The 27,484-nt window shown below is 42.0% G+C and overlaps 1 protein-coding gene across 2 annotated transcripts in view; it reads right to left on the bottom strand.

Annotated features, from left to right (window-relative positions):
* GPR158 (G protein-coupled receptor 158) overlaps positions 1–27,484 on the bottom strand; it is a 361,595-nt gene that overhangs the window by 138,174 nt on the left and 195,937 nt on the right. For both annotated transcript variants that reach the window (XM_073677528.1, XM_073677529.1), the window contains one exon: positions 12,649–12,717. In XM_073677528.1, coding sequence (XP_073533629.1) covers positions 12,649–12,717 — 69 coding nt within the window. The remainder of the gene's footprint in view (positions 1–12,648; positions 12,718–27,484) is intronic.

Genomic DNA, 27,484 nt, shown 5'->3' with positions numbered 1-27,484 from the left:
GGCTGGACACAAAAACAGGGCGAAGCCCCACGTCAAATTTCTTTAAGTTATTTCTTAAAATAATTAAGAAAAAAAGGGCTTCCCTATATTGTTGTGTCCGGCCAGGTACAAATAGGCAGCTGTTGGTTGGAGGCAGCCCTTTCCTGCCTGCTGTACCTGACTGGACCCAAATATAGTGCGAAGCTCCACGTCAATTTTTTTAAAATTATTTAATGAAATAATTTTAAAAAAAAAGAGCTTCCCTATATTGTTGTGTCCGGCCAGGTACAAATAGGCAGCTGGAATAATTGAAAAACATTGAAGTGGGGCTTCGCACTATATTTGTGTACCCCGGAAAATGATGCGTTCATAGAAGCGCCATCTTCTGGCGCTGTATCCAACTCATCCAGGGCCCTGGTGCGGTGGCTCACTGGGTAATAAAGGGGTTAGGGCCAGCTTGGTATTATCAGCTGCCCCTAAGCCCGAAATTCATGGGGTCACGCCAATATTAGACATGACCGCCATGAATTTTTAGTAAAGTATTTAAAAAAAAACTCAACACCCAGAATAAAGTTCTTTAATTGAAATAAAGACACAATTCTTTATTGTTCTAAACTAAACTATACTTACCATCACGCCCATTCCAGCTGAAGCCAACTATCTCCTGCAATAAAAGAAAAATAATAAAGCAACATCATCCTTACATTTCCATGGTTCCCAGGACAGCTCCAGCTCTGCTACATCGAGATGACAGGCTGGACCTGCAGAACGCTGCCTTCCAGCCTGTCATCCCGCTGACACTGAGAAGCGCAGGCATGCTTGCGCTCCTCAGTGTCTCTCTGTGACGGCATCCAGATGAGCCGAGGTCATGTCCAATGAACTCGGCTCACCTCATGCACGTCACTGACAGCGTGGGAAAATTCTCCTGCACTCAGCGCTTCAGCGTGTGAATTCTCCCACACTGTCAGTGACGTACATGAGGTGAGCTGAGATCATTGGACATGAGCTCACCTCATGCACGTCACTGACAGCGTGGGAAAATTCTCCTGCACTCAGCGCTACAGCGTGAGAATTCTCCCACGCTGTCAGTGACGTGCATGACGTGAGCTGAGATCATTGGACATGAACTCACCTCATGCACGTCACTGACAGCGTGGAAAAGTTCTCACGCTGAAGCGCTTAGTGCAGGAGAATTTTCCCATGCTGTCAGTGACGTGCATAAGGTGAGCCGAGTTCATTGGACATGACCTCGGCTCATCTGGATGCCGTCACAGCCAGACACTGAGGAGCGCAAGCATGCCTGCGCTTCTCAGTGTCTGCGGGATGACAGGCTGGATGGCAGCGTTCTGCTGCGGTCCAGCCTGTCATCTCGATGTAGCAGAGCTGAAGCTGTCGTGGGAACCATGGAAAGGTAAGGATGATGTTGCTTTATTATTTTTCTTTTATTGCAGGAGATCGTTGGCTTCAGCTGGAATGGGTGTGATGGTAAGTATGGTTTAATTTAGAACAATAAAGAATTGTGTGTTTATTTCAATTAAAGGACTTTATTCTGGGTGTTTGTGTTTTTTTTAACTTTGACTATGGGGTTAGTAATGGGGGTGTCTTATAGACGCCTCTCCATTACTAACCTGGGCTTGATGTCAGCTGGCATTATAAGCTGACATCAACCCCAGCCCTATTACCCCACTGCCACCGCTACAGGGCAGTGGGAAGAGCGAGGCTAAGTGCCAGAATTGGCGCATCCTATGGATGCGCCATTTCTGGGGCGGCTGACGGTTGGTGTTTCTAGCCTGGGAGGGGGCCAATATTCATGGCACCCTTCCTGGGCTATTAATATCAGCCCCCAGCTGTCTGCCTAGCCTTTGCTAGCTATTAAAATAGGGGGGACCCCACGTCATTTTTTTGGGGGGGTCCCCCATTTTAATAGCTACTAAAGGCTAGGTATTCAGCGGGGGGCTGATATTAGTAGCCTGGGAAGCTCCATGGGTATTACCCCCTTCCCAGGCTTCAAACATCTGCCCCAGCCGTCTGCTTAACCTCCGCTAGAGCCTAAAATTACGGGGAACCCCACGCCAATTTTTTTTTTAATAAATCCTTTATTTTAACACTAAATGACAAGTACAGTAACCAACACTATCACTGTACTTCTTATATATGTGACTGACATGTTTCTATCTATCTAATCTATGTGTGATGCTCTATCTTTCTGTTCTAAATTGTCGGGTACAGATGCTGAATTGCCGGCCGGCTTTTTTAAAGAGACGGTGCATGAAAACACTAATATTTTTTTTAATAAATCCTTTACACTAAATGACAAGTACAGTAAGCAACACTGTCACTGTACTTATTATATATGTGACTGACATGTTTCTATCTATCTAATCTATGTGTGAAGCTCTATTCTTTCTGTTCTAAATTGTCGGGTACCGCTGCTGAATTGCCGGCCGGCTTTTTTAAAGAGACAGTGCATGAAAACACTAATATTTTTTTTAATAAATCCTTTACACTAAATGACAAGTACAGTAACCAACACTGTCACTGTGCTTCTTATATGAGTGACTGACATGTTTCTATCTATCTAATCTATGTGTGATGCTCTATTCCTTCTTGTCTAAATTGTCGGGTACCGGTGTCTGCCGCTGCTGAATTGCCGGCCGGCTTTTTTAAAGAGAGTGTCTTCTGAGCAGTTTGTCAGCTTTTGGACACCTTTGAAGGTGTTTTCTATGTGTTTCTATGTGTTTTTGTTTGCCTGCCATTGCTTTTAACGGTGTTCGACGGTGTTCTAAGGTGTTCGACGAACAGTTTGACGAACAGTTCCTCGAACATCCCGGTGTTCGACGAACCGAACCGAACCCGAACACTACGGGGGTGGCTCAACACTAGTCCTGGACCCATTTTGAATCCAGCACCAGACTGACGCCTAACAGGTGGGCATTTTCTCTCCAACTTAATGATCCGTGTTTAAGGTCTGTTGAAGATTTTTTTTTCTGCTATGGGGCTATTATATGACGATCCTGATCGAATCTCATCTGCTGAATCAGAACTTAGACGTTTGAATCAGGGGTCAGATGATGTTGAAAATTATTGCACACACTTCAGGAGATGGGCCTCAGAAGTTAAATAAAATCATTCTGCGCTGAGATGTTTATTTCTTGCTGGTCTGAGTGAAAGGGGTAAGGATTTGCTAATTACATTCCCTTCACCTGAGACTCTGCAGGAAGCTATGCAGTTATCTGTTCGTGTGGACAGGAGACTGAGGTCCAGGGTGAATGATGTAAAAACTCCTGTAACGTCAGGTCCTAGTTCCCAGAAAATCTGCTCTGACAGCGGAGAACCAATGGAGGTGGGGGCAATGTCACTCCGCTCTCAAGAAAGAGACCGGAGATTCTCCGAGAGTTTGTGTCTTTATTGTGGTAAAGCTGACCATTTGATTAAGTATTGTGAGCGTCGCTTAAGTAAAGAAAAAAAAAAGGTCAGTTACGCCCGTATAGCTTGTTTACGCTCTGCAGGAGTATTTCTTTCTGGGAGTACTACTCTGCGGGGAGATTTGATTGAATTTCAGGCATTTGTGGATTGTGGTTCAACACTTAATGTGATTGATAAAGGGTTTTTGGAAAACCTTAAATTGAAATCCAAACCTTTGTCATCACCTATTTCTGTGATTGCAATTGATAACACTCCTTTGAAATGTATTACTCACAAGACTGCTGCATTTCTCCTCACTATCAATGGAGTTCACCAAGAAATTTTGGACTTCGTTGTTTTGGATAATTTGCCCTCTCCAGTTGTTCTAGGATTGCCTTGGTTAAAACTGCACAATCCTTTATTGGACTGGTCTGCTAATGTGATTAAGTCTTGGAGTCCGAAGTGCTATGATAAATGTTGTAATGGTCGCATTGCGGCTGTGGAAAAAGGGGAATTACCTGTACCTATTCAAGATTTTTGGAGGGTTTTTTCGGAGGAGTCGTCGCAAGTTTTACCTCCTCATAGGGATTATGATTGCGCCATTGAGTTTGTTCCGGGTGCTACTCTTCCCAAAAGTCGCTTGTTTAATCTGACTATCCCCTGAAAGAAAGGCTTTGGAGGAGTACATAGAGACTAGCCTGGCTGCTGGTCACATTAGACCTTCTAAGTCACCTGTGGCAGTTGGATTCTTCTTTGTTAAAAAAAAAGGACGGTGGTTTACGTCCATGTCTGGATTTTCGTGAAATAAATAAGATTACCGTACGCAATTTCTACCCATTGCCGTTAATTCATGAAATTCATGAAATAATTAAGAAAAAAAGGCCTTCCCTATATTGTTGTGTCCGGCCAGGTACAAATAGGCAGCTGGTGGTTGGGGGCAGCCCGTTCCTGCCTGCTGTACCTGGCTGGACACAAATATAGTGCGAAGCCCCACTTCAATTTTTTTTAATTATTTCATGAAATTCATGAAATAATTAAGAAAAAAAGGCCTTCCCTATATTGTTGTGTCCGGCCAGGTACAAATAGGCAGCTGGTGGTTGGGGGCAGCCCATTCCTGCCTGCTGTACCTGACTGGACACAAATATAGTGCGAAGCCCCACTTCAATTTTTTTAAATTATTTCAGGAAATTCATGAAATAATTAAAAAAAAATTGACGTGGGGCTTCGCACTATATTTGTGTCCAGTCAGGTGCAGCAGGCAGGAACGGGCTGCCCCCAACCACCAGCTGCCTATTTGTACCTGGCCGGACACAACAATATAGGGAAGCCCTTTTTTTCTTAATTATTTCATGAAATAATTTAAAGAAAATTGACGTGGGGCTTCGCCCTGTTTTTGTGTCCAGCCAGGTACAACTATGCAGCTGGGGGCTGGAATCCGCAGCGCAGGGAGGCCCAAGCTTTCTGGGCCCCCCCCCCCGCTACAAATTGCAGTCCGCAGCCACCCCGGAAAATGGCGCGTTCATAGAAGCGCCATCTTCTGGCGCTGTACCCAACTCATCCAGGGCCCTGATGCGGTGGCTCACTGGGTAATAAAGGGGTTAGGGCCAGCTTGGTATTATCAGCTGGCCCTAAGCCCAAAATTCATGGGGTCACGCCAATATTAGACATGACCACCATGAATTTCTAGTAAAGTATTTAAAAAAAACACAACACCCAGAAAAAAGTCCTTTAATTGAAATAAACACACAATTCTTTATTGTTCTAAATTAAACCATACTTACCATCACACCCATTCCAGCTGAAGCCAACGATCTCCTGAAATAAAAGAAAAATAATAAAGCAACATCATCCTTACCTTTCCGTGGTTCCCATGACAGCTTCAGCTCTGCTACATCGAGATGACAGGCTGGACCGCAGCAGAACGCTGCCATCCAGCCTGTCATCCCGCAGACACTGAGAAGCGCAGGCTTGCTTGCGCTCCACAGTGTCTCTCTGTGAGGGCATCCAGATGAGCCGAGTTAATGTCCAATGAACTCGGCTCACCTCATGCACGTCACTGACAGCGTGGGAAAATTCTCCTGCACTCAGCGCTTCAGCGTGGGAGAATTCTCACGCTGAAGCGCTGAGTGCAGGAGAATTCTCCCACGCTGTCAGTGACGTGCAGGAGGTGAGCTGAGTTCATTGGACATGAGCTCACCTTATGCACGTCACTGACAGCGTGGGAAAATTCTCCTGCACTCAGCGCTTCAGCGTGGGAGAATTCTCACGCTGAAGCGCTGAGTGCAGGAGAATTCTCCCACGCTGTCAGTGACGTGCAGGAGGTGAGCTGAGTTCATTGGACATGAGCTCACCTTATGCACGTCACTGACAGCGTGGGAGAATTCTCCTGCACTCAGCGCTTCAGCGTGAGAATTTTCCCACGCTGTCAGTGACGTGCATGAGGTGCGCCGAGTTCATTGGACATGAACTCGTCTCATCTTTATGCCGTCACAGCCAGACACTGCAGAACGCAAGCAAGCCTGCGCTTCTCAGTGTCTGCGGGATGACAGGCTGGATGGCGGCGTTCTGCTGCGGTCCAGCCTGTCATCTCGATGTAGCAGAGCTGAAGCTGTCGTGGGAACCATGGAAAGGTAAGGATGAGGTTGCTTTATTATTTTTCTTTTATTGCAGGAGATCGTTGGCTTCAGCTGGAATGGGCGTGATGGTAAGTATGATTTAATTTAGAACAATAAAGGATTGTGTCTTTATTTCAATTAAAGGACTTTATTCTGGGTGTTTGTGTTTTCTTTTAACTTTGACTATGGGGTTAGTAATGGGGGTGTCTTATAGACGCCTCTCCATTACTAACCTGGGCTTGATGTCAGCTGGCATTATAAGCTGACATCAACCCCAGCCCTATTACCCCCTGCCACCGCACCAGGGCAGCGTGGAAGAGCGAGGCTAAGTGCCAGAATTGGCGCATCCTATGAATGCGCCATTTCTGGGGCGGCTGACGGCTGGTGTTTCTAGCCTGGGAGGGGGCCAATATTCATGGCACCCTTCCTGGGCTATTAATATCAGCCCCCAGCTGTCTGCCTAGCCTTTGCTAGCTATTAAATTAGGGGGGACCCCACGTCATTTTTTTGGGGGGGTCCCCCATTTTAATAGCTAGTAAAGGCTATGTATTCAGCTGGGGGCTCATATTAGTAGCCTGGGAAGCTCCGTGGGTATTACCCCCTTCCCAGGCTTCAAACATCTGCCCCAGCTGTCTGCTTAACCTCCGCTAGAGACTAAAATTAAGGGGAACCCCACGCCAATTTTTTTTAATAATAAATCCTTTATTTTAATACTAAATGACAAGTACAGTAACCAACACTATCACTGTACTTCATATATATGTGACTGACATGTTTCTATCTATCTAATCTATGTGTGAAGCTCTATTCTGTCTGTTATAAATTGTCGGGTACAGATGCTGAATTGCCGGCCGGCTTTTTTAAAGAGACGGTGCATGAAAACACTATTACTTTTTTTAATAAATCCTTTACACTAAATGACAAGTACAGTAAGCAACATTGTCACTGTACTTCATATATATGTGACTGACATGTTTCTATCTATCTAATCTATGTGTGAAGCTCTATTCTGTCTGTTATAAATTGTCGGATACCGCTGCTGAATTGCCGGCCGGCTTTTTTAAAGAGACAGTGCATGAAAACACTATTATATTTTTTAATAAATCCTTTACACTAAATGACAAGTACAGTAAGCAACACTGTCACTGTACTTCATATATATGTGACTGACATGTTTCTATCTATCTAATCTATGTGTGAGGCTCTATTCCTTCTTGTCTAAATTGTCGGGTACCGGTGTATGCCGCTGCTGAATTGCCGGCCGGCTTTTTTAAAGAAAGCGTCTTCTGAGCAGTTTGTCAGCTTTTGGACACCTTTGAAGGTGTTTTCTATGTGTTTCTATGTGTTTTTGTTTGCCTGCCATTGGTTTTAACGGTGTTCGACGGTGTTCTAAGGTGTTCGACGAACAGTTCGACGAACAGTTCCTCGAACATCCCGGTGTTCGACGAACCGAACCGAACCCGAACACTACGGGGTGGCTCAACACTACTTATCAGTCGCAGTTTTTGGTGGCCTGGATGGCAGAAGGAAGTCATCAAGTGGGTGCGTCGGTGTACTGTGTGTGCTAGGTCAAAGGCTTCATATACTCCTGCTGTGGAGTTGCTATGCCCTCTGGAAGTACCTAGTGCGCCTTGGACGCATCTCACAATGGATTTTATTACTGATCTTCCTGTGACCGAGGGTTTTACCGTCATCTTGGTGGTCGTGGACCGTTTTAGTAAGATATGTCACTTGGTTCCATTTATTAAGTTGCCCTGCGCCAAGACACTCGCTAAGGCGTTTGTTAAGGAGATTGTCAAACTCCATGGCATTCCCACAGATATTGTTTCTGATAGAGGACCTCAGTTTGTGGCTCGCTTTTGGCGTGCTTTTTGTGACAGGTTGGGAGTCCATTTGTCATTTTCATCTGGTTATCATCCTGAGTCTAATGGACAGACTGAAAGAAAGAACCGGGATGTTGAACAGTTTTTGCGTTGTTTTGTGGCAGACAATCAAAAGGTGTGGTCTGAGTTTCTGCCTCTCGCAGAATTTGCTCTTAACAATCATACATCCTCCTCTGCTGGGTGTTCTCCTTTTTTTTGTTGTACTGGGAGACATCCGTCTTTTGGTTCGTTCTCCAAATTAGGGTCGGCAGTGCCGGAGGAGGAGAATTTTTCCGGTGATTTGGAGAGAGTTTGGACTAATGTATGTTGTAACCTTCAAGAGGCTAACAAGAAGTCCAAGAAGTATTTTGACAGGAAACGTAAAGAGGTTTTGTTTACTGTGGGTGACATGGTTTGGTTGTCCTCGAAGAACCTGCAGTTGAAGATTCCCTCTAAAAGCTGGGTCCTAAGTTTGTGGGTCCATTTAAAGTGCTTCAGGTTGTTAACCTGTCTGCTGTTAGGTTGGATGTCTCTACTTCCTGGAAGATTAATCCTGTGTTTCATGTTTCCTTGTTGAAAAAGGCTGATGTGTCAGATAGGGATGCCACTGTCACAGTTCCTCCTGTTGTGGAAGACGGCGAATTTGAAATTTTGCGTATCTTGAATTCTAGATGGCATAGAGGGAGATTACAGTACCTTGTCTCCTGGAAGGGTTTCGGTCCCGAAGACAACTCCTGGGTAAGGACGGATGATGTCTCTGCTCCTAGGCTTGTTAAAGCTTTTCACAGGAGGTTTCCGGATAGGCCTGGGCCTGGAGGATCCGGAGGATCCTCATAAAAGAGGGGGTACTGTTAGAACCCTCCTGTTAGTTTTTTCTATCTTGTGTTTTGCGGTCATTTGACCATCTGCCTTTATATTCCAGCTCCGCCCTTCTGGCTTTGCTGGACTTCAGTGTTGTGTGACTGTTTTGCTAGCCTGGAGCTTCGGTGCCTATCTTTGTCAGTTTGCTTGGTCCTCTGGGACCTCAAGTACATTTTTGTCAGTTTGTCTTTTGTGTTCTACAACAACTTCTGTTTAGGAGGTGTCCCATTTTTGTCCCAGTCCTTAGTTCTTTTAGGGACCCCTCCCTTAATTCTATAGGTCTTCGTTCAGACTAGCCGAGGACTAAGGCGGGTCTCTTCACTAGGAACAGGCAGCCCGCTACATTGTAGGGATTCAGCTTAGTCTTACTGTAGGGACAGCTTTCCCCTATCTTTCCTTAGTTCATGTTGCAGATCATAACACAAGATCTTTTACATATATTGATGTTTCATTGCATCTGTGCAGTGATAGAGAACTAGTTACAGCTGACCCTTTAGGTGCATTTTACCTGAGAGCCAGAATCTAGGTTGCAAAATCTGAGTCCCAAATTTAACTCAACGTACCTTTGAGGCATTGCCTCAGACAACTGTTAATATAGAAAAAGATGCCGAACACATGGAACTGTTGAAATTGACAAATAACAAATGAAGATACCAATTCGGTATCGAAATATGTAGCCTGAATATCTTACAAAAAAAAAGAACCTTACCTACATTCTCCATTCTTTGGACGGTCATTATCAGCAGTGCCTGTGTCCTGCATTTCCTTCTATAATATTGTGTATCCTGTGGTGTTGTTTGTCCACCATCGCTCAGGAAAGGAGCAGCAGCTGACAGATCATAATTCTACAAGCCATTATCAGGGTTGTATGTGCACTTGCAAAATCCCGGAGGGTGAGCACATCCCCCACTAATCTCCCTATATCTCCACTTCATATCGCGTTTATTGCTTTAGGAGACTCCATGTCTCTTTTTGTCTCTTGCACCAATGATTACAAGACCCTTGGAGAGACATGGTGCTATTTCTAGATAAAAAATATCCATATTTTTCTAATCCTATACATTTCCTTTAAGATGTTCAAATGCATAATGACTACATATGGTCAGTTTCTATATTTTTCTACATTTTTTTTTCTGTTGATAGTAAACAAGATTTCCAGTTAGAATAACGCAACTATATAGTAAATGTGTCAAATATCCTAGTTATTGTACGTTTTTCTGACATTCTAAAAATAATTGAGCTGAAATTTACTGTGATGGAGTGATCAACTTTAAATGTCATTGCAGAGAAAGTTATTAAATGATTAGGTCAATGCCAAGACTTCGTTGCTGAAAATACATTAGCTTTAGGCAGCTGGTAAATATCTTTGAATTCAGGTATACCCTGACCATGCCAAACCAAAACGAAGAAGAACAACCAACCAGAAGCTATCTGTAAAGTTACAATTCTCTAAGGAATATCACCATGATCTGTAAAGCCAGAGAAACTGACACCAACACTGCCCAATTGACGCAATTGACGATAATGGGGTCTTTCAAGCTTCATTAAAGTGTCAATTATTCAAGCAGAATTAAAAAATGCAGCATGATTTTCTATTTTTTTTTTTTTTTCTTTTCGTTTTTTACTGAATCTTTAACAGAGGCTCTGACAAATATTTTTGCAATCTATTGGCCACTTCTGGTGAATTGCTAATTGTTGATGACCAACTTGTTGGGCAGTCCTCTGTATGCAAACTAATGAAAGGTAGCAGTTTTAAAGTTTAAAAGGGATTCTGATAGTAGGATCAACCCACGATTGGCATGTAGCTCATAGAAAGTTGAATAAAATGACACCTTGATATCTGCGATCTCCTGTCTTATTACTGAGAATCCTTGAGAAACTGTCTCCAGAGCTTATTCTAATTGAAAGGAGTATGAGACATGTAGATCAGGAGAGCAGACTGTCAGTCTTTACATGTCTCACACTGGTAACACTTTCTTTAATATTAAATAAGCTCTGAAGGCAGATTCTACGGGAGATCTATGTGCCGCCCATAGATCGTAACAGCTAATTTGCATATTAAGAAAAATGTGGATTTCTCTGGAATAAGACATCAGATCACATATATCAATGTATCATTTTATTCAGCTTCCTACGCCCTGCATGCCCACATAGACGGCTTAGAAGGGATAATCCTATTGACAGTTTTTCTTTAAGATGTGATTAAATTATTTGAATGATGCTACCTGTGTAGAGTTTTTAATTACCTTAGGCACCCCCTTTAAAAATGTGGTCAAAAAGGGTCAGAGCATTAGACAAATAAAACTGTTTTTATGCATCTGGTACAGCTACGAGTGCCATTATTTAAGACCAGATACAGTTTTTTTTTTTAACTATGGAGACTTTTTTTTATATAATTAGTCCCTGAGAATATGGGAAAAAGGTCAAGATTCGTCTAGTGTCTCATCAAAGTCATTGTCATTGAGGAGATTTCATTTCTATTCTAAGTTATTCGAGAACTTTTCTTTCACCTTCCTCTCTTATTCCCCATGGCTTCTTTGGTCTCGAATGAAGGAATCTATTTTCGCTTTTAAAACCCTGAGTAGTAATTACATAGTAATTACAAAGGTCTAATTATAATTAATAGCCTAAAAGAAAACTTCTGTCCGCTTGTGTTTTTTATCATTAGCTGTGCTTTCCCCTCTCTACAGCTTCGAGAAAACCCAAAGCCCAAAGACAAGGCACCATTTTCGGTCAACAGAAATTGCATAGATGGAGCCGTGTAAAATGTCATATCTAAATGTCAAGAGCATTTATGAAGATTTAAAATAGACCAACAATGCGCTGGCAAGGTCTATGATAACTGGATAGCATATGTAATTCATGTAAATAGCTGACTGCTCCATTGTGTGGACTGCTGAATATTGTAATTGTGCATTCATCACTGTGATCAATCAGTTTTAATTAATTCAATCTTTCTGACCAGGTTCTCATGAATTTTTGCATCACAATTGTGACATTAAATGGGCAAAAATTGCAGATGATGCTCTTAAAGGGAGATTGTCGTTAAAGAGATATTCCATCAATAAAAGTTGTCACCTACTCCTTGGATAAGTGATATCTTGTGGATTACTGGGGGTCTGAACGCTGTAACTATCACCAGTCCTGAGAACAAGCCACTAAACGGCATTGCATACACAGCCACTGCTCTGTTCACTATTTTATTATTTATTTTACTCACTTATATAGCGCCATTAATTCCACAGCGCTTTACAGACATTATCATCACTGTCCCCATTGGGGCTCACAAACTACATTCCCTATCAGTATGTCTTTGGAGTGTGGGAGGAAACTGGAGAACCTGGAGGAAACCCACTCAAACACAAGGAGAACATACAAACTCCTTGCAGATGTTGTCCTTGGTGGGATTTGAACCCAAGACCCCAGTGCTGCAAAGCAACAGTGATTACCACTGAGCCACTGTGCTGCCCCGATTGGACTGCTGGAGAAAGGCGAAGGAAGTACTTAGCTATCTTCAGCTGTCTCATGAAGAATGAAAGGAGTGGTGTTGCGCATGCGTATGGTGGATTTCAGAGTTTTCCAGATTAGTGCACAGGACATCTACCGATCTGCAAGTTGTGACTTACCCTTTGGATAGGTGATGACTTCTAATGATGGGACTGACCCTTGAGAAACAATGTGTAAAAGACAGGGCTGATATGTAACATTTACACAATATAAAAACTTTAAGAACATTTTCCACTCTTTTGATTTTATAATGAATATTGGTGAGACAGTTAACACATGTGATACCATTCATGTGAACATGGTCTTAAAAGATCTATTGTAATGCCCTTGATGCTACAACTTGTTTTTTTTGTATACAATATGCATAATCCAGCAGCAGGTATCCAACAGTGTGAATACATACATAAATGAAAACTTACTGGGAAGTATAGTAGAAGTGATCCAAATAAAATGGTCTCTAGTAGAATGAGTCCTGATGCTCTGATGCTCTAGGAAAAGAAAAGAGTCAAACAATGACTTGTTATAATAGATACACAGATGATAAAGTCTAAATTCTACAAATGTAGCCAAACATAAGACGATGAAGACAGATATTCCGGCTTTCCTGTGTGACATTTACTTTCTGTGCCGTAATATCTTTCTTGTGTGTTAGTATAAAGTTGGCCATACACATTAGATGGTTGTCGGCTGAAAGATTATTCTGCTGACAGTCATCGCAGACAACATTCCCATACCCAGTAGAGCTCGTTCGGCCGAGGGCTCCTGTGTTCTCTATGAGAAACTTGTCGTTCAACACGTTGGCCGGTGGATTATCTTACGGAGAACAATGTGATCGTTTGTCAGTAAAAGGGAATGCTTGATTCACATCTCCCAGGACCATCATTTGGTTGGTGCCCCCATATATGTTAGTCTGTCGGTTGAACCGATTAACATCCGTGGGTTCGGCCAACATAAGTCTAATGTGTATGGCCAGCTTATGGGTGTGTTTACACCATCCAATTTGTGACCTTAAAAAACCACCAATCAGCTACTTACTTCATGATTGGCAGTTGTTTAATAGCCTGTTTAGACAGGCAGATGACATTTCTTATGCACACAGACAAATTAGTAATTGATCGCTCTGTGTGCTTTGGCTGCCATTGTTCTCGGCAGAACATGTCCTACTTGCACAGGATGAACGATGGGCTGCCAAGAACAATTATCTTATAAGTAAACCAAAAGATTGGTGATTGGCTGCCTATTTGCGCTACCCGATTAATGGGAAATAAGTGTTCCTAAGAACATGAAAATTAGTCAGTGTAAATCCAGATTATGAATGGGCACAACCAACATTGACCAATAAACACATTGACCCATTGGTCATCATTTGGATCCATCACATTGTTATGATGTCATTTATATTCAAAATCCATTACACTACTGTGGAGAAAAAAGATATAGAAAAGGCATTTAACAATGTAATGAAAATAAAAATATAAAATAAAACATTCTTTGAATCCGCATGATAGCTCTGTAAAGCAGGCACACTCAGATGCCATTACCCTGTTTTAAAGCACCTATCTTACCAAAATACATGCCTGGGAGCTGGAAATGCTCAAAGAGCAATTTATATGAAGAGAGAGATGAACGTTAAAGATGCTCATAAACCTCCAATAGTTTTCGGATGAACGCTCGTTTGTCTGAAGGTTAATGTTCCTGAATCCCTAATACATATGCATGCTCAATTTAGGCAGGTATGCATGTGTTCTCAATGGGAAAAAGCTGCTACCATCCACTGCCCGATCTGTCTCTGTCCCAACACCCTCTGTCAGTGGAGAGTCAGGAGGACTATTCCCATTACATGTTCTGCTCGTCCTACTGAAATCCGCATAGATTTGCTCTATTTATGTTTGTGCTCTTAGTTTTGATTGACATACAGTACAGACCAAAAGTTTGGACACACCTTCTCATTTAAAGATTTTTCTGTATTTTCATGACTTTGAAAATTGTACATTCAGACTGAAGGCATCAAAACTATGAATTAACACATGTGGAATTATATACTTAACAAAAAAGTGTGAAACAACTGAAAATAGGTCTTATATTCTAGGTTCTTCAAAGTAGCCACCTTTTGCTTTGATGACTGCTTTGCACACTCTTGGCATTCTCTTGATGAGCTTCAAGAGGTAGTCACCGGAAATGGTTTTCACTTCACAGGTGTGCCCTGTCAGGTTTAATAAGTGGGATTTCTTGCCTTATAAATGAGGTTGGGACCATCAGGTGTGTTGTGCAGAAATCTGGTGGATACACAGCTGACAGTCCTACTGAATAGACTGTTAGAATGTGTATTATGGCAAGAAAAAAAGCAGCTAAGTAAAGAAAAACGAGTGGCCATCATTACTTTAAGAAATGAAGGTCAGTCAGTCCGAAAAATTTGGCAAACTTTGAAAGTGTCCCCAAGTGCAGTTGCAAAAATCATCAAGCGCTGCAAAGAAACTGGCTCACAGGAGGACCGCCCCAGGAAAGGAAGACCAAGAGTCACCTCTGCTTCTGAGGATAAGTTTATCCGAGTCACCAGCCTCAGAAATCGCAGGTTAACAGCAGCTCAGAGTAGAGACCAGGTCAATGCCACACAGAGTTCTAGCAGCAGACACATCTCTACAGCAACTGTTAAGAGGAGACTTTGTGCAGCAGGCCTTCATGGTAAAATAGCTGCTAGGAAACCACTGATAAGGACAGGCAACAAGCAGAAGAGACTTGTTTGGGCTAAAGAACACAAGGAATGGAAATTAGACCAGTGGAAATCTGTGCTTTGGTCTGATGAGTCCAAATTTGAGATCTTTGGTTCCAACCACTGCGTCTTTGTGTGACGCAGAAAAGGTGCACGGATGGACTCTACATGCCTGGTTCTCACCGTGAAGCATGGAGGAGGAGGTGTGATGGTGTGGGGGTGCTTTGCTGGTGACATTGTTGGGGATTTATTCAAAATTGAAGGCATACTGAACCAGCATGGCTACCACAGCATCTTGCAGCGGCATGCTATTCCATCCAGTTTGCGTTTAGTTGGACCATCATTTATTTTTCAGCAGGACAATGACCCCAAACACACCTTCAGGCTGTGTAAGGGCTATTTGACCAAGAAGGAGAGTGATGGGGTGCTACGTCAGATGACCTGGCTTCCACAGTCACCAGACCTGAACCCAATCGAGATGGTTTGGGGTGAGCTGGACCGCAGAGTGAAGGCAAAAGGGCCAATAAGTGCTAAGCATCTCTGGGAACTCCTTCAAGATTGTTGGAAGACCATTTTGGGTGCCTACCTCTTGAAGCTCATCAAGAGAATGCCAAGAATGTGCAAGGCAGTCATTAAAGCAAAAGGTGGCTACTTAAAAGAACCTAGAATATAAGACATATTTTCGGTTGTTTCACAATTTTTTGTTAAGTATATAATTCCACATGTGTTAATTCATAGTTTTGATGCCTTCAGTGTGAATGTACAATTTTCATAGTCATGAAAATACAGAAAATCTTTAAATGAGAAGGTGTGTCCAAACTTTTGGTCTGTACTGTATATATGTACAGTTCCTTTTTCTTATAAAAGAGGGTTGCGCAAACCCTTGCACATGAAGCAGAATTAACCTGAACTAAATGTACATGTTGGATTATCAGTGGAGGAGATTTCTGCATCATGTGGACAGCCGCCAATACTATAGATAGATTTAAAGGACAATTATAGATGCAATTGAATTTAATTTGTGGGAATAATTAGAAGTATATATTAAAAATAAAAGAGGGAATTTATGTCAGGTTAAAATCGCTGCATGAAAAATTATGGAGGCACTTTTGCGGAATAGCGCTTCTCTAGATACTTTTGAAAAGTGATGACAACTTGGGGTGGTCTAGCAGGAGGGACGAGGACCCCAATAGGCCAACAGATGTGCTATAATTTAGGACATTTTCTGTAGCTAGAATAGATTTAATTTGGTGCACAGAACGAGAAAGATGGACCGCATTCGTTAAATGCTATAGGCATGCTGATAAAATTGTCTTATAAAAGGCCGGTCTTAATAAATTTCCCCCAAATAGTTTTTTAGCTCACCTATAATAGCAAATATTAGGGATCTTATTAATCTGAAGGATAATAATCAGAAATCTTCTTATATGGTAACATTATAACAGTAAATATTGACTGAAATGAATGGGGACCATGGTCCGAATTAGTCCACTGGAGTAGAAGCCATGCCTTGCAGGTAAGAATCCACCCTTTATTCATGTATGGGCCAACTAAGACTGTTAAATGGTCAGATAAATGGCCTGAAAATACTAGTATCTACAAAAATATTGAGAAAGAAATTCTTGGGCAGTAAAATCTCTTGTAACTTTATTCACATCCTTATAAAAACTTCATCTTGGCAATCATGATAACATGTGAAAAAATAAAGCCAACGCGTTTCAGGCTTAGAGTAGTTCTTGTCCTCTATACTTGATATACTACTTTAAATTGTTTCTGATACTTGATAAAGGGATGTGCATCGGGGTCCATTTAACTTTCACCTTGGAGAAACACACAGTGAGTGCAGATCATTCTAACAAAGTCATACGCCCCTTAGAACGAAGCATTAGCTGCTATCTTTTAGCGTTTGTTACCAATGCGATCCATATGTTGGAGCATCTATTTTTCACAAGTTGTTCTCGGTCATTAGTGGTAAAAGCTACAGAATTGCAGCGCCTTGAAAAAGTATTCATACCATGTGAACTTTTCCACATTTTTTCAAGTTACACCCACATACAGTAATTAATTGTTTTTAGTTTGGATTTTATGTGATAAACCAACAAGAAGTAGAATGTATTTGTGAATTGGGAAGGGAATGATACAGGGTTTTCTAAATATTTTAAAAATATAAATCTTGAAAACTGCTGTTCACAGACGTCTCCATCCAATCTCACGGAGCTAGAGCGAGTTTGCAAAGAAGAATGGGCAAAAATTTCAGCCTCTAGATGAGCAAAGTTAATTTCAGAAAAAGGTGGTCCTACAAAGTACTGACTACATGGGGCTGAATACAAATGCAAATGAACTTACCGGAGGACGATCGCCAGACCTTCAGAGATCTACTGGACCTACTTAATGAAAATGAATCAACTACAGGTAGGCGGATGTTTCCACAAAAGGCTAAATCTGCGGTTAGTCCATCTTTTGCCTTAGTACCTGCTGTAAAAATCTTTTTTAACCTCGTTAGGAGGGATATTATGAAAATGTCAGCACGTACATCTTTTCCCTCTAACATTACACCAACCGAGAGGAAGGCATTGCTTGGACTTAAAAATAACATTAGTTTTCTCATCAAGGAGGCAGACAAGGGGGGCAACGTCGTCATCTGGCCCGTACACCTCTATCTGGAGGAGGCATCGAGACAACTCAGCAACCCCCGGTTCTACCAGAGATTTCCCTCGGATCCAACACAGGTATATCTCAAATGATTCCAGAAGCTACTAAATCAAGCCTGTGATCTCGGGGTGATCTCCCCAAATGAAAAGACATTTATTGAGGTAGAACATCCTGTAACACCTACCTTTTACCTTTTGCCCAAGGTGCATAAGGATATCGAGCGGACACCAGGAAGGCCCATCGTTTCTAGCATAGGGAGCCTCTGCTGGTTCTTATGTGGATTTCTTCTTACAGCCTTTGGTCATTTCCTTACCCTCGTATATCAGGGACTCTTTCCACTTTATCAAAATATGCCGTGACATCACCCTTCCAGACAAATCATTAACCGTTACTTGCAAAATGGAATCATTATACTCCAATATTGCTCATAAGGACGGTGTTACAGCTCTCACCTTCTTTCTTGATCGAATGGACGATCAAAATCGCATGCATAACTCTTTTATTATTGATTTGTTAAATTTCATACTCTGTCATAACTATTTTTTGTTTGATAGACAATACTACCATCAAATCTCAGGCATGGCAATGGGTGCACGGTGTGCGCCAGCATATGCAAATATCTTCTTAGGATGGTGGGAGGAAACGGTGGTGTCTCAGATGACGGCCTTTCAACAATGGGTATCCCACTGGCACAGGTACATAGACGATGTATTTTTTGTTTGGTCGGGCACAGAGGAAGATTGCTCACAATTCATCTGTGACTTGAACCATAGCACCCATAACATCTTCTTAACCCACTCTATTTCCTCTAGTACCGCCACGTTTTTGGACCTAAGGATTACCATCTCGGATCAGAGACTGATTACTGATCTTTTTCGCAAACCCATCTCTACCAACAGCTTGCTCCGATATAACAGCTTCCACCCATCACATACTAGGAAAGGGATTCCTGTCGGTCAGTTCCTGTGTATCCGACGGAATCGTACCCAAGACGCTGACTTTTATAAACAGGCGAGGGAGCTAACGGAGAGGCTCAAGCAAAGGGGATACCCCAAAAAGATCATATCGAGGGCTTTCCAGAGGACCAAGATTCAAAACCAGGAATCCCTCTTGACACCACGTCATCGACCATCGGACACTGCCCCCAGGTTCATTACCAGTCACAGTGCGGGTTGGAATCAGGTGAGGAATATTTTAAATCAACATTGGTCTGTACTCACCTTTGATACACAAACTTCTACTATTGTTAGTCCTAAACCCCTGATGGCTGACAGGAGAGCCCCCAATCTTCGTGATTTGCTCACGTCCAGCCATTTTGTTAGACCTACTGTCAGGCTGAACCATGGTTTCTCCTTGAGGGGTTCCTTTCCTTGTGGTGATTGCAACGTCTGCCCCTACATGCGTCCCACAAGAAACTATTTTTGTAATCCTTTGGACAATCAGTATCATCCACTTAGATCGTACATTAATTGCAAGACTAAAAAAGTCGTCTATGCAATTATTTGCTCCTGCCCTAAAGTATATGTGGGCCAAACATCCCAAGAACTGAGGAGGCGGGCTCAGAAACTCAGAATCTATCTACTATACATTTAGCATCTTTGGATTTTAGGAAAGAAAAAACACTTACCCCTATAGCCTCACACTTCTTGACCGAACATGGTGGCAAACCTCATAGTGTTTCTGTCTTTGGCTCACAGAAAATCCACAACAACAGAGGTGGTAGTAGCCACAATTTATTATTACGCATGGAATCCAGGTGGAAATTTACACTACCCTCGGTTGCTCCGTTGGGACTCAACGAAGAACTCCTCTACACTGGCTTTCTGTGTTAACCTGGATCAGGACTATGGATCTGCCTCCTCATTCATCTGTGTTGTCCTCTTGCTCTTTTCTTTGGATTTCTCTTTGGATGGGACTACCTTATTCTATAAAGAACGGGAATCCAACTCCTGGACAATTGTTGCAACATCACAGTAATGCCTTATCTGACTGGCATGAATTATCTTTTGGGTCCTTAATCAATTCGCACTGCATATATGCACTGGGTAATGGACTCTATTAATAATGACACTTCCAGAAGATCATATCATGTCGCTATTTCTTCTCCTATACTGATCTGTTGCTACATAGAATTGACAGGGAGTCAATCTCATTACATCAAAAAATATATATTCCCTCTTACTTATTTATCATTTGCTTTATTTTACATTGCTCATGCGGTACCTCTTTAGTACCCTTTTCTCTTGGGGACATACCGCCCCCAACCAATTATGAACCGTGATATATGGCCCTGAATAAATCTTAGCATCTCTCTCTCCATATATATATACATTACTAAACATAATTGTCCAATTATGTTTTATTGGTGGCTCTTTGTCCTCAGGGATTTAAACATGCACATGTACATAATAACGTCGCTGTGCATGTTGCATATTACATTCTCTGATGTGCGCGTCCATGTGCACCTGGACGTGCAGATCTTTCTCTTCATATTCAATATTCCCCTTTCCCCCACCCCCTTCAATATATGGATCTTCAATGATGACTATTTGGGTTAAGTATCCCATATCTTATTGGGCTATATATTAGTTATCTCTGATCGTTTTTTCTTCCCCTTCCTTTTCCTCCTTTACTCATTATGCATACTTTCACATCTGTTGGTTTGCATTTAACCTTTACCATCCTGCAGGAGAATCCATGCTCGCATTGACATACAGTACAGACCAAAAGTTTGCACACACCTTCTCATTTAAAGATTTTTCTGTATTTTCATGACTATGAAAATTGTACATTCACACTGAAGGCATCAAAACTATGAATTAACACATGTGGAATTATATACTTAACAAAAAAGTGTGAAACAACTGAAAATATGTCTTATATTCTAGGTTCTTCAAAGTAGCCACCTTTTGCTTTGATGACTGCTTTGCACACTCTTGGCATTCTCTTGATGAGCTTCAAGAGGTAGTCACCGGAAATGGTTTTCACTTCACAGGTGTGCCCTGTCAGGTTTAACAAGTGGGATTTCTTGCCTTATAAATGGGGTTGGGACCATCAGTTGTGTTGTGCAGAAGTCAGGTGGATACACAGCTGATAGACCTACCGAATAGACTGTTAGAATTTGTATTATGGCAAGAAAAAAGCAGCTAAGTAAAGAAAAATGAGTGGCCATCGTTACTTTAAGAAATGAAGGTCAGTCTGTGCAAAAAATTTGGAAAATTTTGAAAGTGTCCCCAAGTGCAGTTGCAAAAACAATAAAGCGCTACAAAGAAAGTTTATCAGAGTCACCAGCCTCAGAAATCGCAGGTTAACAGCAGCTCAGATTAGAGACCAGGTCAATGCCACACAGAGTTCTAGCAGCAGACACATCTCTACAACAACTGTTAAGAGGAGACTTTGTGCAGCAGGCCTTCATGGTAAAATAGCTGCTAGGAAACCACTGCTAAGGACAAGCAACAAGCAGAGGAGACTTGTTTGGGCTAAAGAACACAAGAAATGGACATTAGACCAGTGGAAATCTGTGCTTTGGTCTGATGAGTCTAAAATTTTAGATCTTTGGTTCCAACCACCGTGTCTTTGTGCAACGCAGAAAAGGTGAACAGATGGACTCTACATGCCTGGTTCCCACCGTGAAGCATGGAGGAGGAGGTGTGATGGTGTGGGGGTGCTTTGCTGGTGACACTGTTGGGGATTTATTCAAAATTGAAGGCATACTGAACCAGCATGGCTACCACAGCATCTTGCAGCAACATGCCATTTCATCCGGTTTGCGTTTAGTCGGGCAATCATTTATTTTTCAACAGGACAATGACCCCAAACACACCTCCAGGCTGTGTAAGGGCTATTTGACCAGGAAGGAGAGTGTTGGGGTGCTACGCCAGATGACCTGGACTCCACAGTCACCAGACCTGAACCCAATCGAGATGGTTTGGGGTGAGCTGGACCGCAGAGTGAAGGCAAAAGGGCCAACAAGTGCTAAGCATCTCTGGGAACTCCTTCAAGATTGTTGGAAGACCATTTCCGGTGACTACATCTGGAAGCTCATCAAGAAAATGCCAAGAGTGTGCAAAGCAGTCATCAAAGCAAAAGGTGGCTACTTTGAAGAACCTAGAATATAAGACATATTTTCAGTTGTTTCACACTTTTTTGTTAAGTATATAATTCCACATGTGTTAATTCATAGTTTTGATGCCTTCAGTGTGAATGTACAATTTTCATGAAAATACAAAAAAATCTTTAAATGAGAAGGTGTGTCCAAACTTTTGGTCTGTACTGTATGCATTCAGTCCCTTGTTCCCCGACGCTCCATATTGTGTGTGGGCGTCTTTGTCCACACTTGTTTTTCCATTGGTCTGTGCAGGCGCTGACAGCGCTTTGCCTTATGGGTAGGTGTCATGTGATACCTCTCATGTGACTTGTTCTTTCACTTACTTCCTCTTCCTGCTCCGGGGATAGTGCGCCCCGCACACCAGATTGTGGAACCGGGTAATCACATTGTGTATATATATGTGCATTGACCCTCAAGCATCAGGACCTGCCCTGATGAAGCCGTATTGACGGCGATACGCGTGGGCTTTGCTCACTCCTATGGTCCCTCTCCCATTTTCCCCGCTACATCCACATGTATTCCTCTTCATCCCACCACATGTGGGTCTATATGAGTAACACTGCCTTTGACAGGTTGGAGTGGCTACACTAGTCTGCATTTCAGGTTCTTTGCTCGCACACTGGATTTGTATAGTTATATATGTGTTATATGAGCCATTATATAGGTGCTATACTGAGGTTAAATATTTTCTCCAGGGACGCCTGGTTTTGAGTTCTATATCTTTATTATACCATATACCTACATGTTTCTGCCTATATGATCCTCTATACCTGCCATTTTGTTCAACCAAACTGCAGTATTTGATGTATGGTGGTTATTTGTAACATGTTCTTATGGGAGAGTGCACCTAGCAATTGATCTATGTCATTATCTGTACCTTGTAGATCTAAATGTGGGAAACAGAGCGCACAATAGGGTGATACCCTATGGGGGGAGAGTAGGAGAATGCCGGTTACACTCACCTGATGGAGTTGTGACAGGCACAACTCCTATGAAGGCATGAAGAAAACCAGCTGCTGCTGCCCCATGGCTGGAAGATGAATCCTCCAGGAGATATTAGATCCAGTTGGATAAACACGTAGGTGGGCTGCGCTGCTGAAGTGAATCAATTCTTCAGAGATGAAGATGATGATGATGAAAAAGGCTTTTTATTAACAACGCATTTCAACGCCGTACCGGCGTCTTTTTCAAGTAAAAAAACAAATGTGTACAGCATGAGAATGGATGGGTTTTTAAAGGTCCAAAATGGATGCCAGTTACATAGGGAACACCCACAGGAACACTTAAACCAATAGGAAAATTAGGAAGGGGAGGGACGTTCAACTTGCAATTTTGAATAAATTAAAGTTGGAGAAAAAAAAAAAAAAGGGGACCATCCTTAATACTGATAAAATGAAAACAGTTAAATGATTACAATGTGAGAGAAGTGGGATAAGAACCCAGGATGGGGCAGTGAATAGAAGCCAGTGAGTGAATATTTAACAGGTGAGCCACCCAGGCGAATGTGGGAAATGGGACAAAGGAAAGAGGGGAAATGCACATATAAATGGCACCACATAAATAAAAGACAAATTGTGGAGGAGAAGCGATTGGAGTGTAGGAGAAATGTGATTAGAAGCTGGGATTTGGCAGTGTATGGACATCAGAAGGGCAACATTTAACAGAGGAGCCATCTAGGTGGATGAGGTGAAGGTGATACAGAAAAGGGAGCTATACTTATAAATGAATAAAAAGGACAAAAATGTTGTAAAGACTGCGGTTTGGAGTGCAGGAGAGTTAAAAAAGGGGGGATGAAAAATGAAATGGGGATAATAATTTTCATAAATAAAAGGAGGGAATAACTAAAAAAAAAAAAATTAAAAATGAATTTTCAAGAATGGATAAATTGGATCCAAGATCATGTGTACCTTATACTGAAGAGGATAGCATTAGGATGAAGAACCTTTTTATGGATTTTGATGCACGCTTCCTAGCGATTCATATGAGAGAAAATATTTGTCCCAGGGGGCTCAGAATCCCACATGTCTCCCCTTTTCCTGAGGACCTTTCCTTTGCTTCTAAATGGGACACCATTTTAAGTACATGCATAAAAGGTCTCTTAGAGTGTTTATTTGCAAAAAGATCAAATATTGCATCACAAGTGTCAACACGCATTAACGACCTCACTAGAGAATTAACTGAGTTTTCTTTACATAAAGATTTTCAAACAATAAATTCCAATATTACATCTAGGATACTCACTTTGGAACATGAAATGATTACTAAAAAATCCAAAAAACTCACTAGAGACAGGTCAGACTATCGTGGTGGGAATGCTACTACCAAAGCCTTTAAACCCATCTCTGGTAATATTACCAAAAGGAGAACTTCCAGCACCACTATACCCATCCAACCTGCTAGAATTGCACCACGTACCAATACCAACAACTCACGAACATTTTTAAACAGTAAATACAATTTCAAAAACAATGCCAAAAATCAGTCTCTTATATCAAGTTCCTCTATAACTCCTCCTGGCAATTCAATTCCACCAACAAAATTTGCCAATCCCATCACAACTTCCTCTGCACTATCCCCCACCAACTCTGTATCCAATACGGAGAAATATTTGCAAGTGATCAAAGACAAAATCCATCGTTTGCGCACTGAACATAACATACCCATTCCGGCCTCCAACATTCCCTCCTTTCAAATCCCGTCTGATCTAATGTCCACTCACATACCAGATGAAATATCACTCATACAACTCACACCAACTCCCCTGAACCCACACCCTGCCCCACTTTCACACATTTCACTTCCACCAAGCAACCATGATATTGATCTTGATTTCTCAGTTCACGACACTTCCACGGATTTTCTCCCCACTTTTTTAGAACTTCACGTTGAAAAATCCCCCACAGTCACAAACAATCTTCAAGTGACCAATAACACCATTGTTTTGGATAACACCAAAGCAGGAAGCATGGGTTCAGTGCCATTTCTACCTCCTATTCACTCGGCTTCAGCACCTGCTAGTCCCCAAAACCCCTCATCAATAAAAAAAAATTTTCTACCAAAAGCCACAAAAAGGAAAAATCTAGGAGGGGTACAAGAGGACAGAAAAACAATAAAAAAAAGGAAAAATCTCTCCCAATCAAACTCAAATGTAAAAAATAGCCCTCCAACAAACAATATATTTAATTTATGTCATTATTCTTTGAGCACCACTGAAATAGCCGTACTATCTTAAGGGCTCTCTTTCTGTCCCACCAACACAGTTGATGATTTCAACATATTCCTTGACCTTCATACATTTATCAGAAAATTAACTCTGAGAAGACACTTTTCCATAAACAAAAATAAACCACCTCCACAGGATGCTTCACCTACAGATTTTCACGTTGATGTCCAGCCCAAGTCTAATTTTTATCCACCTGAAAGTCAAGGCCATTTTGTAAATACATTTTTGGAGTTGGCACTTGATGAATTTAAAAACATCAAAAGTAACACACATGGATATTCCAAGAACAATCTCACAAAGCAAGAAAAAATGGCTATACAATCTCTTAAGAATAACCCCAACATTGTCATATGGTCTGCCGACAAAGGGGGTGGTATAGTGGTACAGGATCGAGATGACTATATTAAAGAAGCTTTTAATATTTTATCTAGCCCAGAGCACTATGAAATCATACATAATGATCCATTTCCACCCATATATGCCAAATATTCCCAACTCATCTCTAAAGCTTTTGGTGACAACAGTGTCACCAGCAAAGCGCCCCCACACCATCACACCTCCTCCTCCATGCTTCACGGTGGGAACCAGGCATGTAGAGTCCATCCGTTCACCTTTTCTGCGTCACACAAAGACACGGTGGTTGGAACCAAAGATCTCAAATTTGGACTCATCAGACCAAAGCACAGATTTCCACTGGTCTAATGTCCATTCCTTGTGTTCTTTAGCCCAAACAAGTCTCTTCGGCTTGTTGCCTGTCCTTAGCAGTGGTTTCCAAGCAGCTATTTTACCATGAAGGCCTGCTGCACATAGTCTCCTCTTAACAGTTGTTGTAGAGATGTGTCTGCTGCTAGAACTCTGTGTGGCATTGACCTGGTCTCTAATCTGAGCTGCTGTTAACCTGCGATTTCTGAGGGTGGTGACTCGGATAAACTTATCGTCAGAAGCAGAGGTGACTCTTGGTCTTCCTTTCCTGGGGTGGTCCTCATGTGAGCCAGTTTCTTTGTAGCGCTTGATGGTTTTTGCAACTTCACTTGGGGACACTTTCAAAGTTTTCCCAATTTTTCGGACTGACTGACCTTCATTTCTTAAAGTAATGATGGCCACTCGTTTTTCTTTACTTAGCTGCTTTTTTCTTTCCATAATACAAATTCTAACAGTCTATTCAGTAGGACTATCAGCTGTGTTTCCACCAGATTTCTGCACAACACAGATTTCTTGCCTTATAAATAGGGTTGGGACCATCAGTTATGTTATGCAGAAGTCTGGTGGAAACACAGCTGATAGTCCTACTGAATAGACTGTTAGCTGCTTTTTTCTTGCCATAATTCAAATTCTAAGTAAAGAAAAATGAGTGGTCATCATTACTTTAAGAAATGAAGGTCAGCCAGTGCGAAAAATTGGGAAAACTTTGAAAGTGTCCCCAAGTGAAGTTGCAAAAACCATCAAGCGCTACAAAGAAACTGGTTCACATGAGGACCGCCCCAGGAAAGGAAGACCAAGAGTCACCTCTGCTTCTGAGGCTAAGTTTATCCGAGTCACCAGCCTCAAAAATCGCAGGTTAACAGCAGCTCAGATTAGATACCAGGTCAATGCCAAACAGAGTTCTAGCAGCAGACACATCTCTTCAACAACTGTTAAGAGGAGACTTTGTGCAGCAGGCCTTCATGGTAAAATAGCTGCTAGGAAACCACTGCTAAGGACGGGCAACAAGCAGAAGAGACAAGTTTGGGCTAAAGAAAACAAGGAATGGACATTAGACCAGTGGAAATCTGCTTTGGTCTGATGAGTCCAAATTTGAGATCTTTGGTTCCAACCACAGTGTCTTTGGGCGACGCAGAAAAGGTGAACGGATAGACTCTACATGCCTGGTTCCCACCGTGAAGAATGGACGAGGAAGTGTGATGGTGTGGGGGTGCTTTACTGGTGACACTGTTGGAGATTTATTCAAAATTGAAGGCATACTGAACCAGCATGGGTACCACAGCATCTTGCAGCGGCATGCTATTCCATCCGGTTTGCGTTTAGTTGGACCATCATTTATTTTTCAACAGGACAATGACCCCAAACACACCTCCAGGCTGTGTAAGGGCTATTTGACCAAGAAGGAGAGTGATGGGGTGCTACGCCAGATGACCTGGCCTCCACAGTCACCAGACCTGAACCCAATCGAGAAGGTTTGGGCTGAGCTGGACCGCAGAGTGAAGGCAAAAGGGCCAACAAGTGCTAAGCATCTCTGGGAACTCCTTCAAGAATGTTGGAAGACCATTTCCGGTGACTACCTCTTGAAGCTCATCAAGAGAATGCCAAGTGTGCGCAAAGTATTCATCAAAACAAAAGGTGGCTATCTTGAAGAACCTAGAATATAGGACATATTTTCAGTTGTTTCACACTTTTTTGTTAAGTATATAATTCCACATGTGTTAATTCATAGTTTTGATGCCTTCAGTGTGAATGTACAATTTTTATAGTCATGAAAATACAGAAAAATCTTTAAATGAGAAGGTGTGTCCAAACTTTTGGTCTGTACTGTATATATATATATATATATATATATATATATAT

Source organism: Phyllobates terribilis, unplaced genomic scaffold (genome assembly GCF_046119375.1).
Source record: "Phyllobates terribilis strain yellow unplaced genomic scaffold, ASM4611937v1 Scaffold_4__5_contigs__length_816908805, whole genome shotgun sequence".
In the NCBI taxonomy this organism is placed as follows: Eukaryota; Metazoa; Chordata; class Amphibia; order Anura; family Dendrobatidae; genus Phyllobates; species Phyllobates terribilis.
The sequence above is the reverse complement of the archived record's forward strand: the minus strand, read 5'-3'. Positions and strand labels throughout refer to the sequence as shown.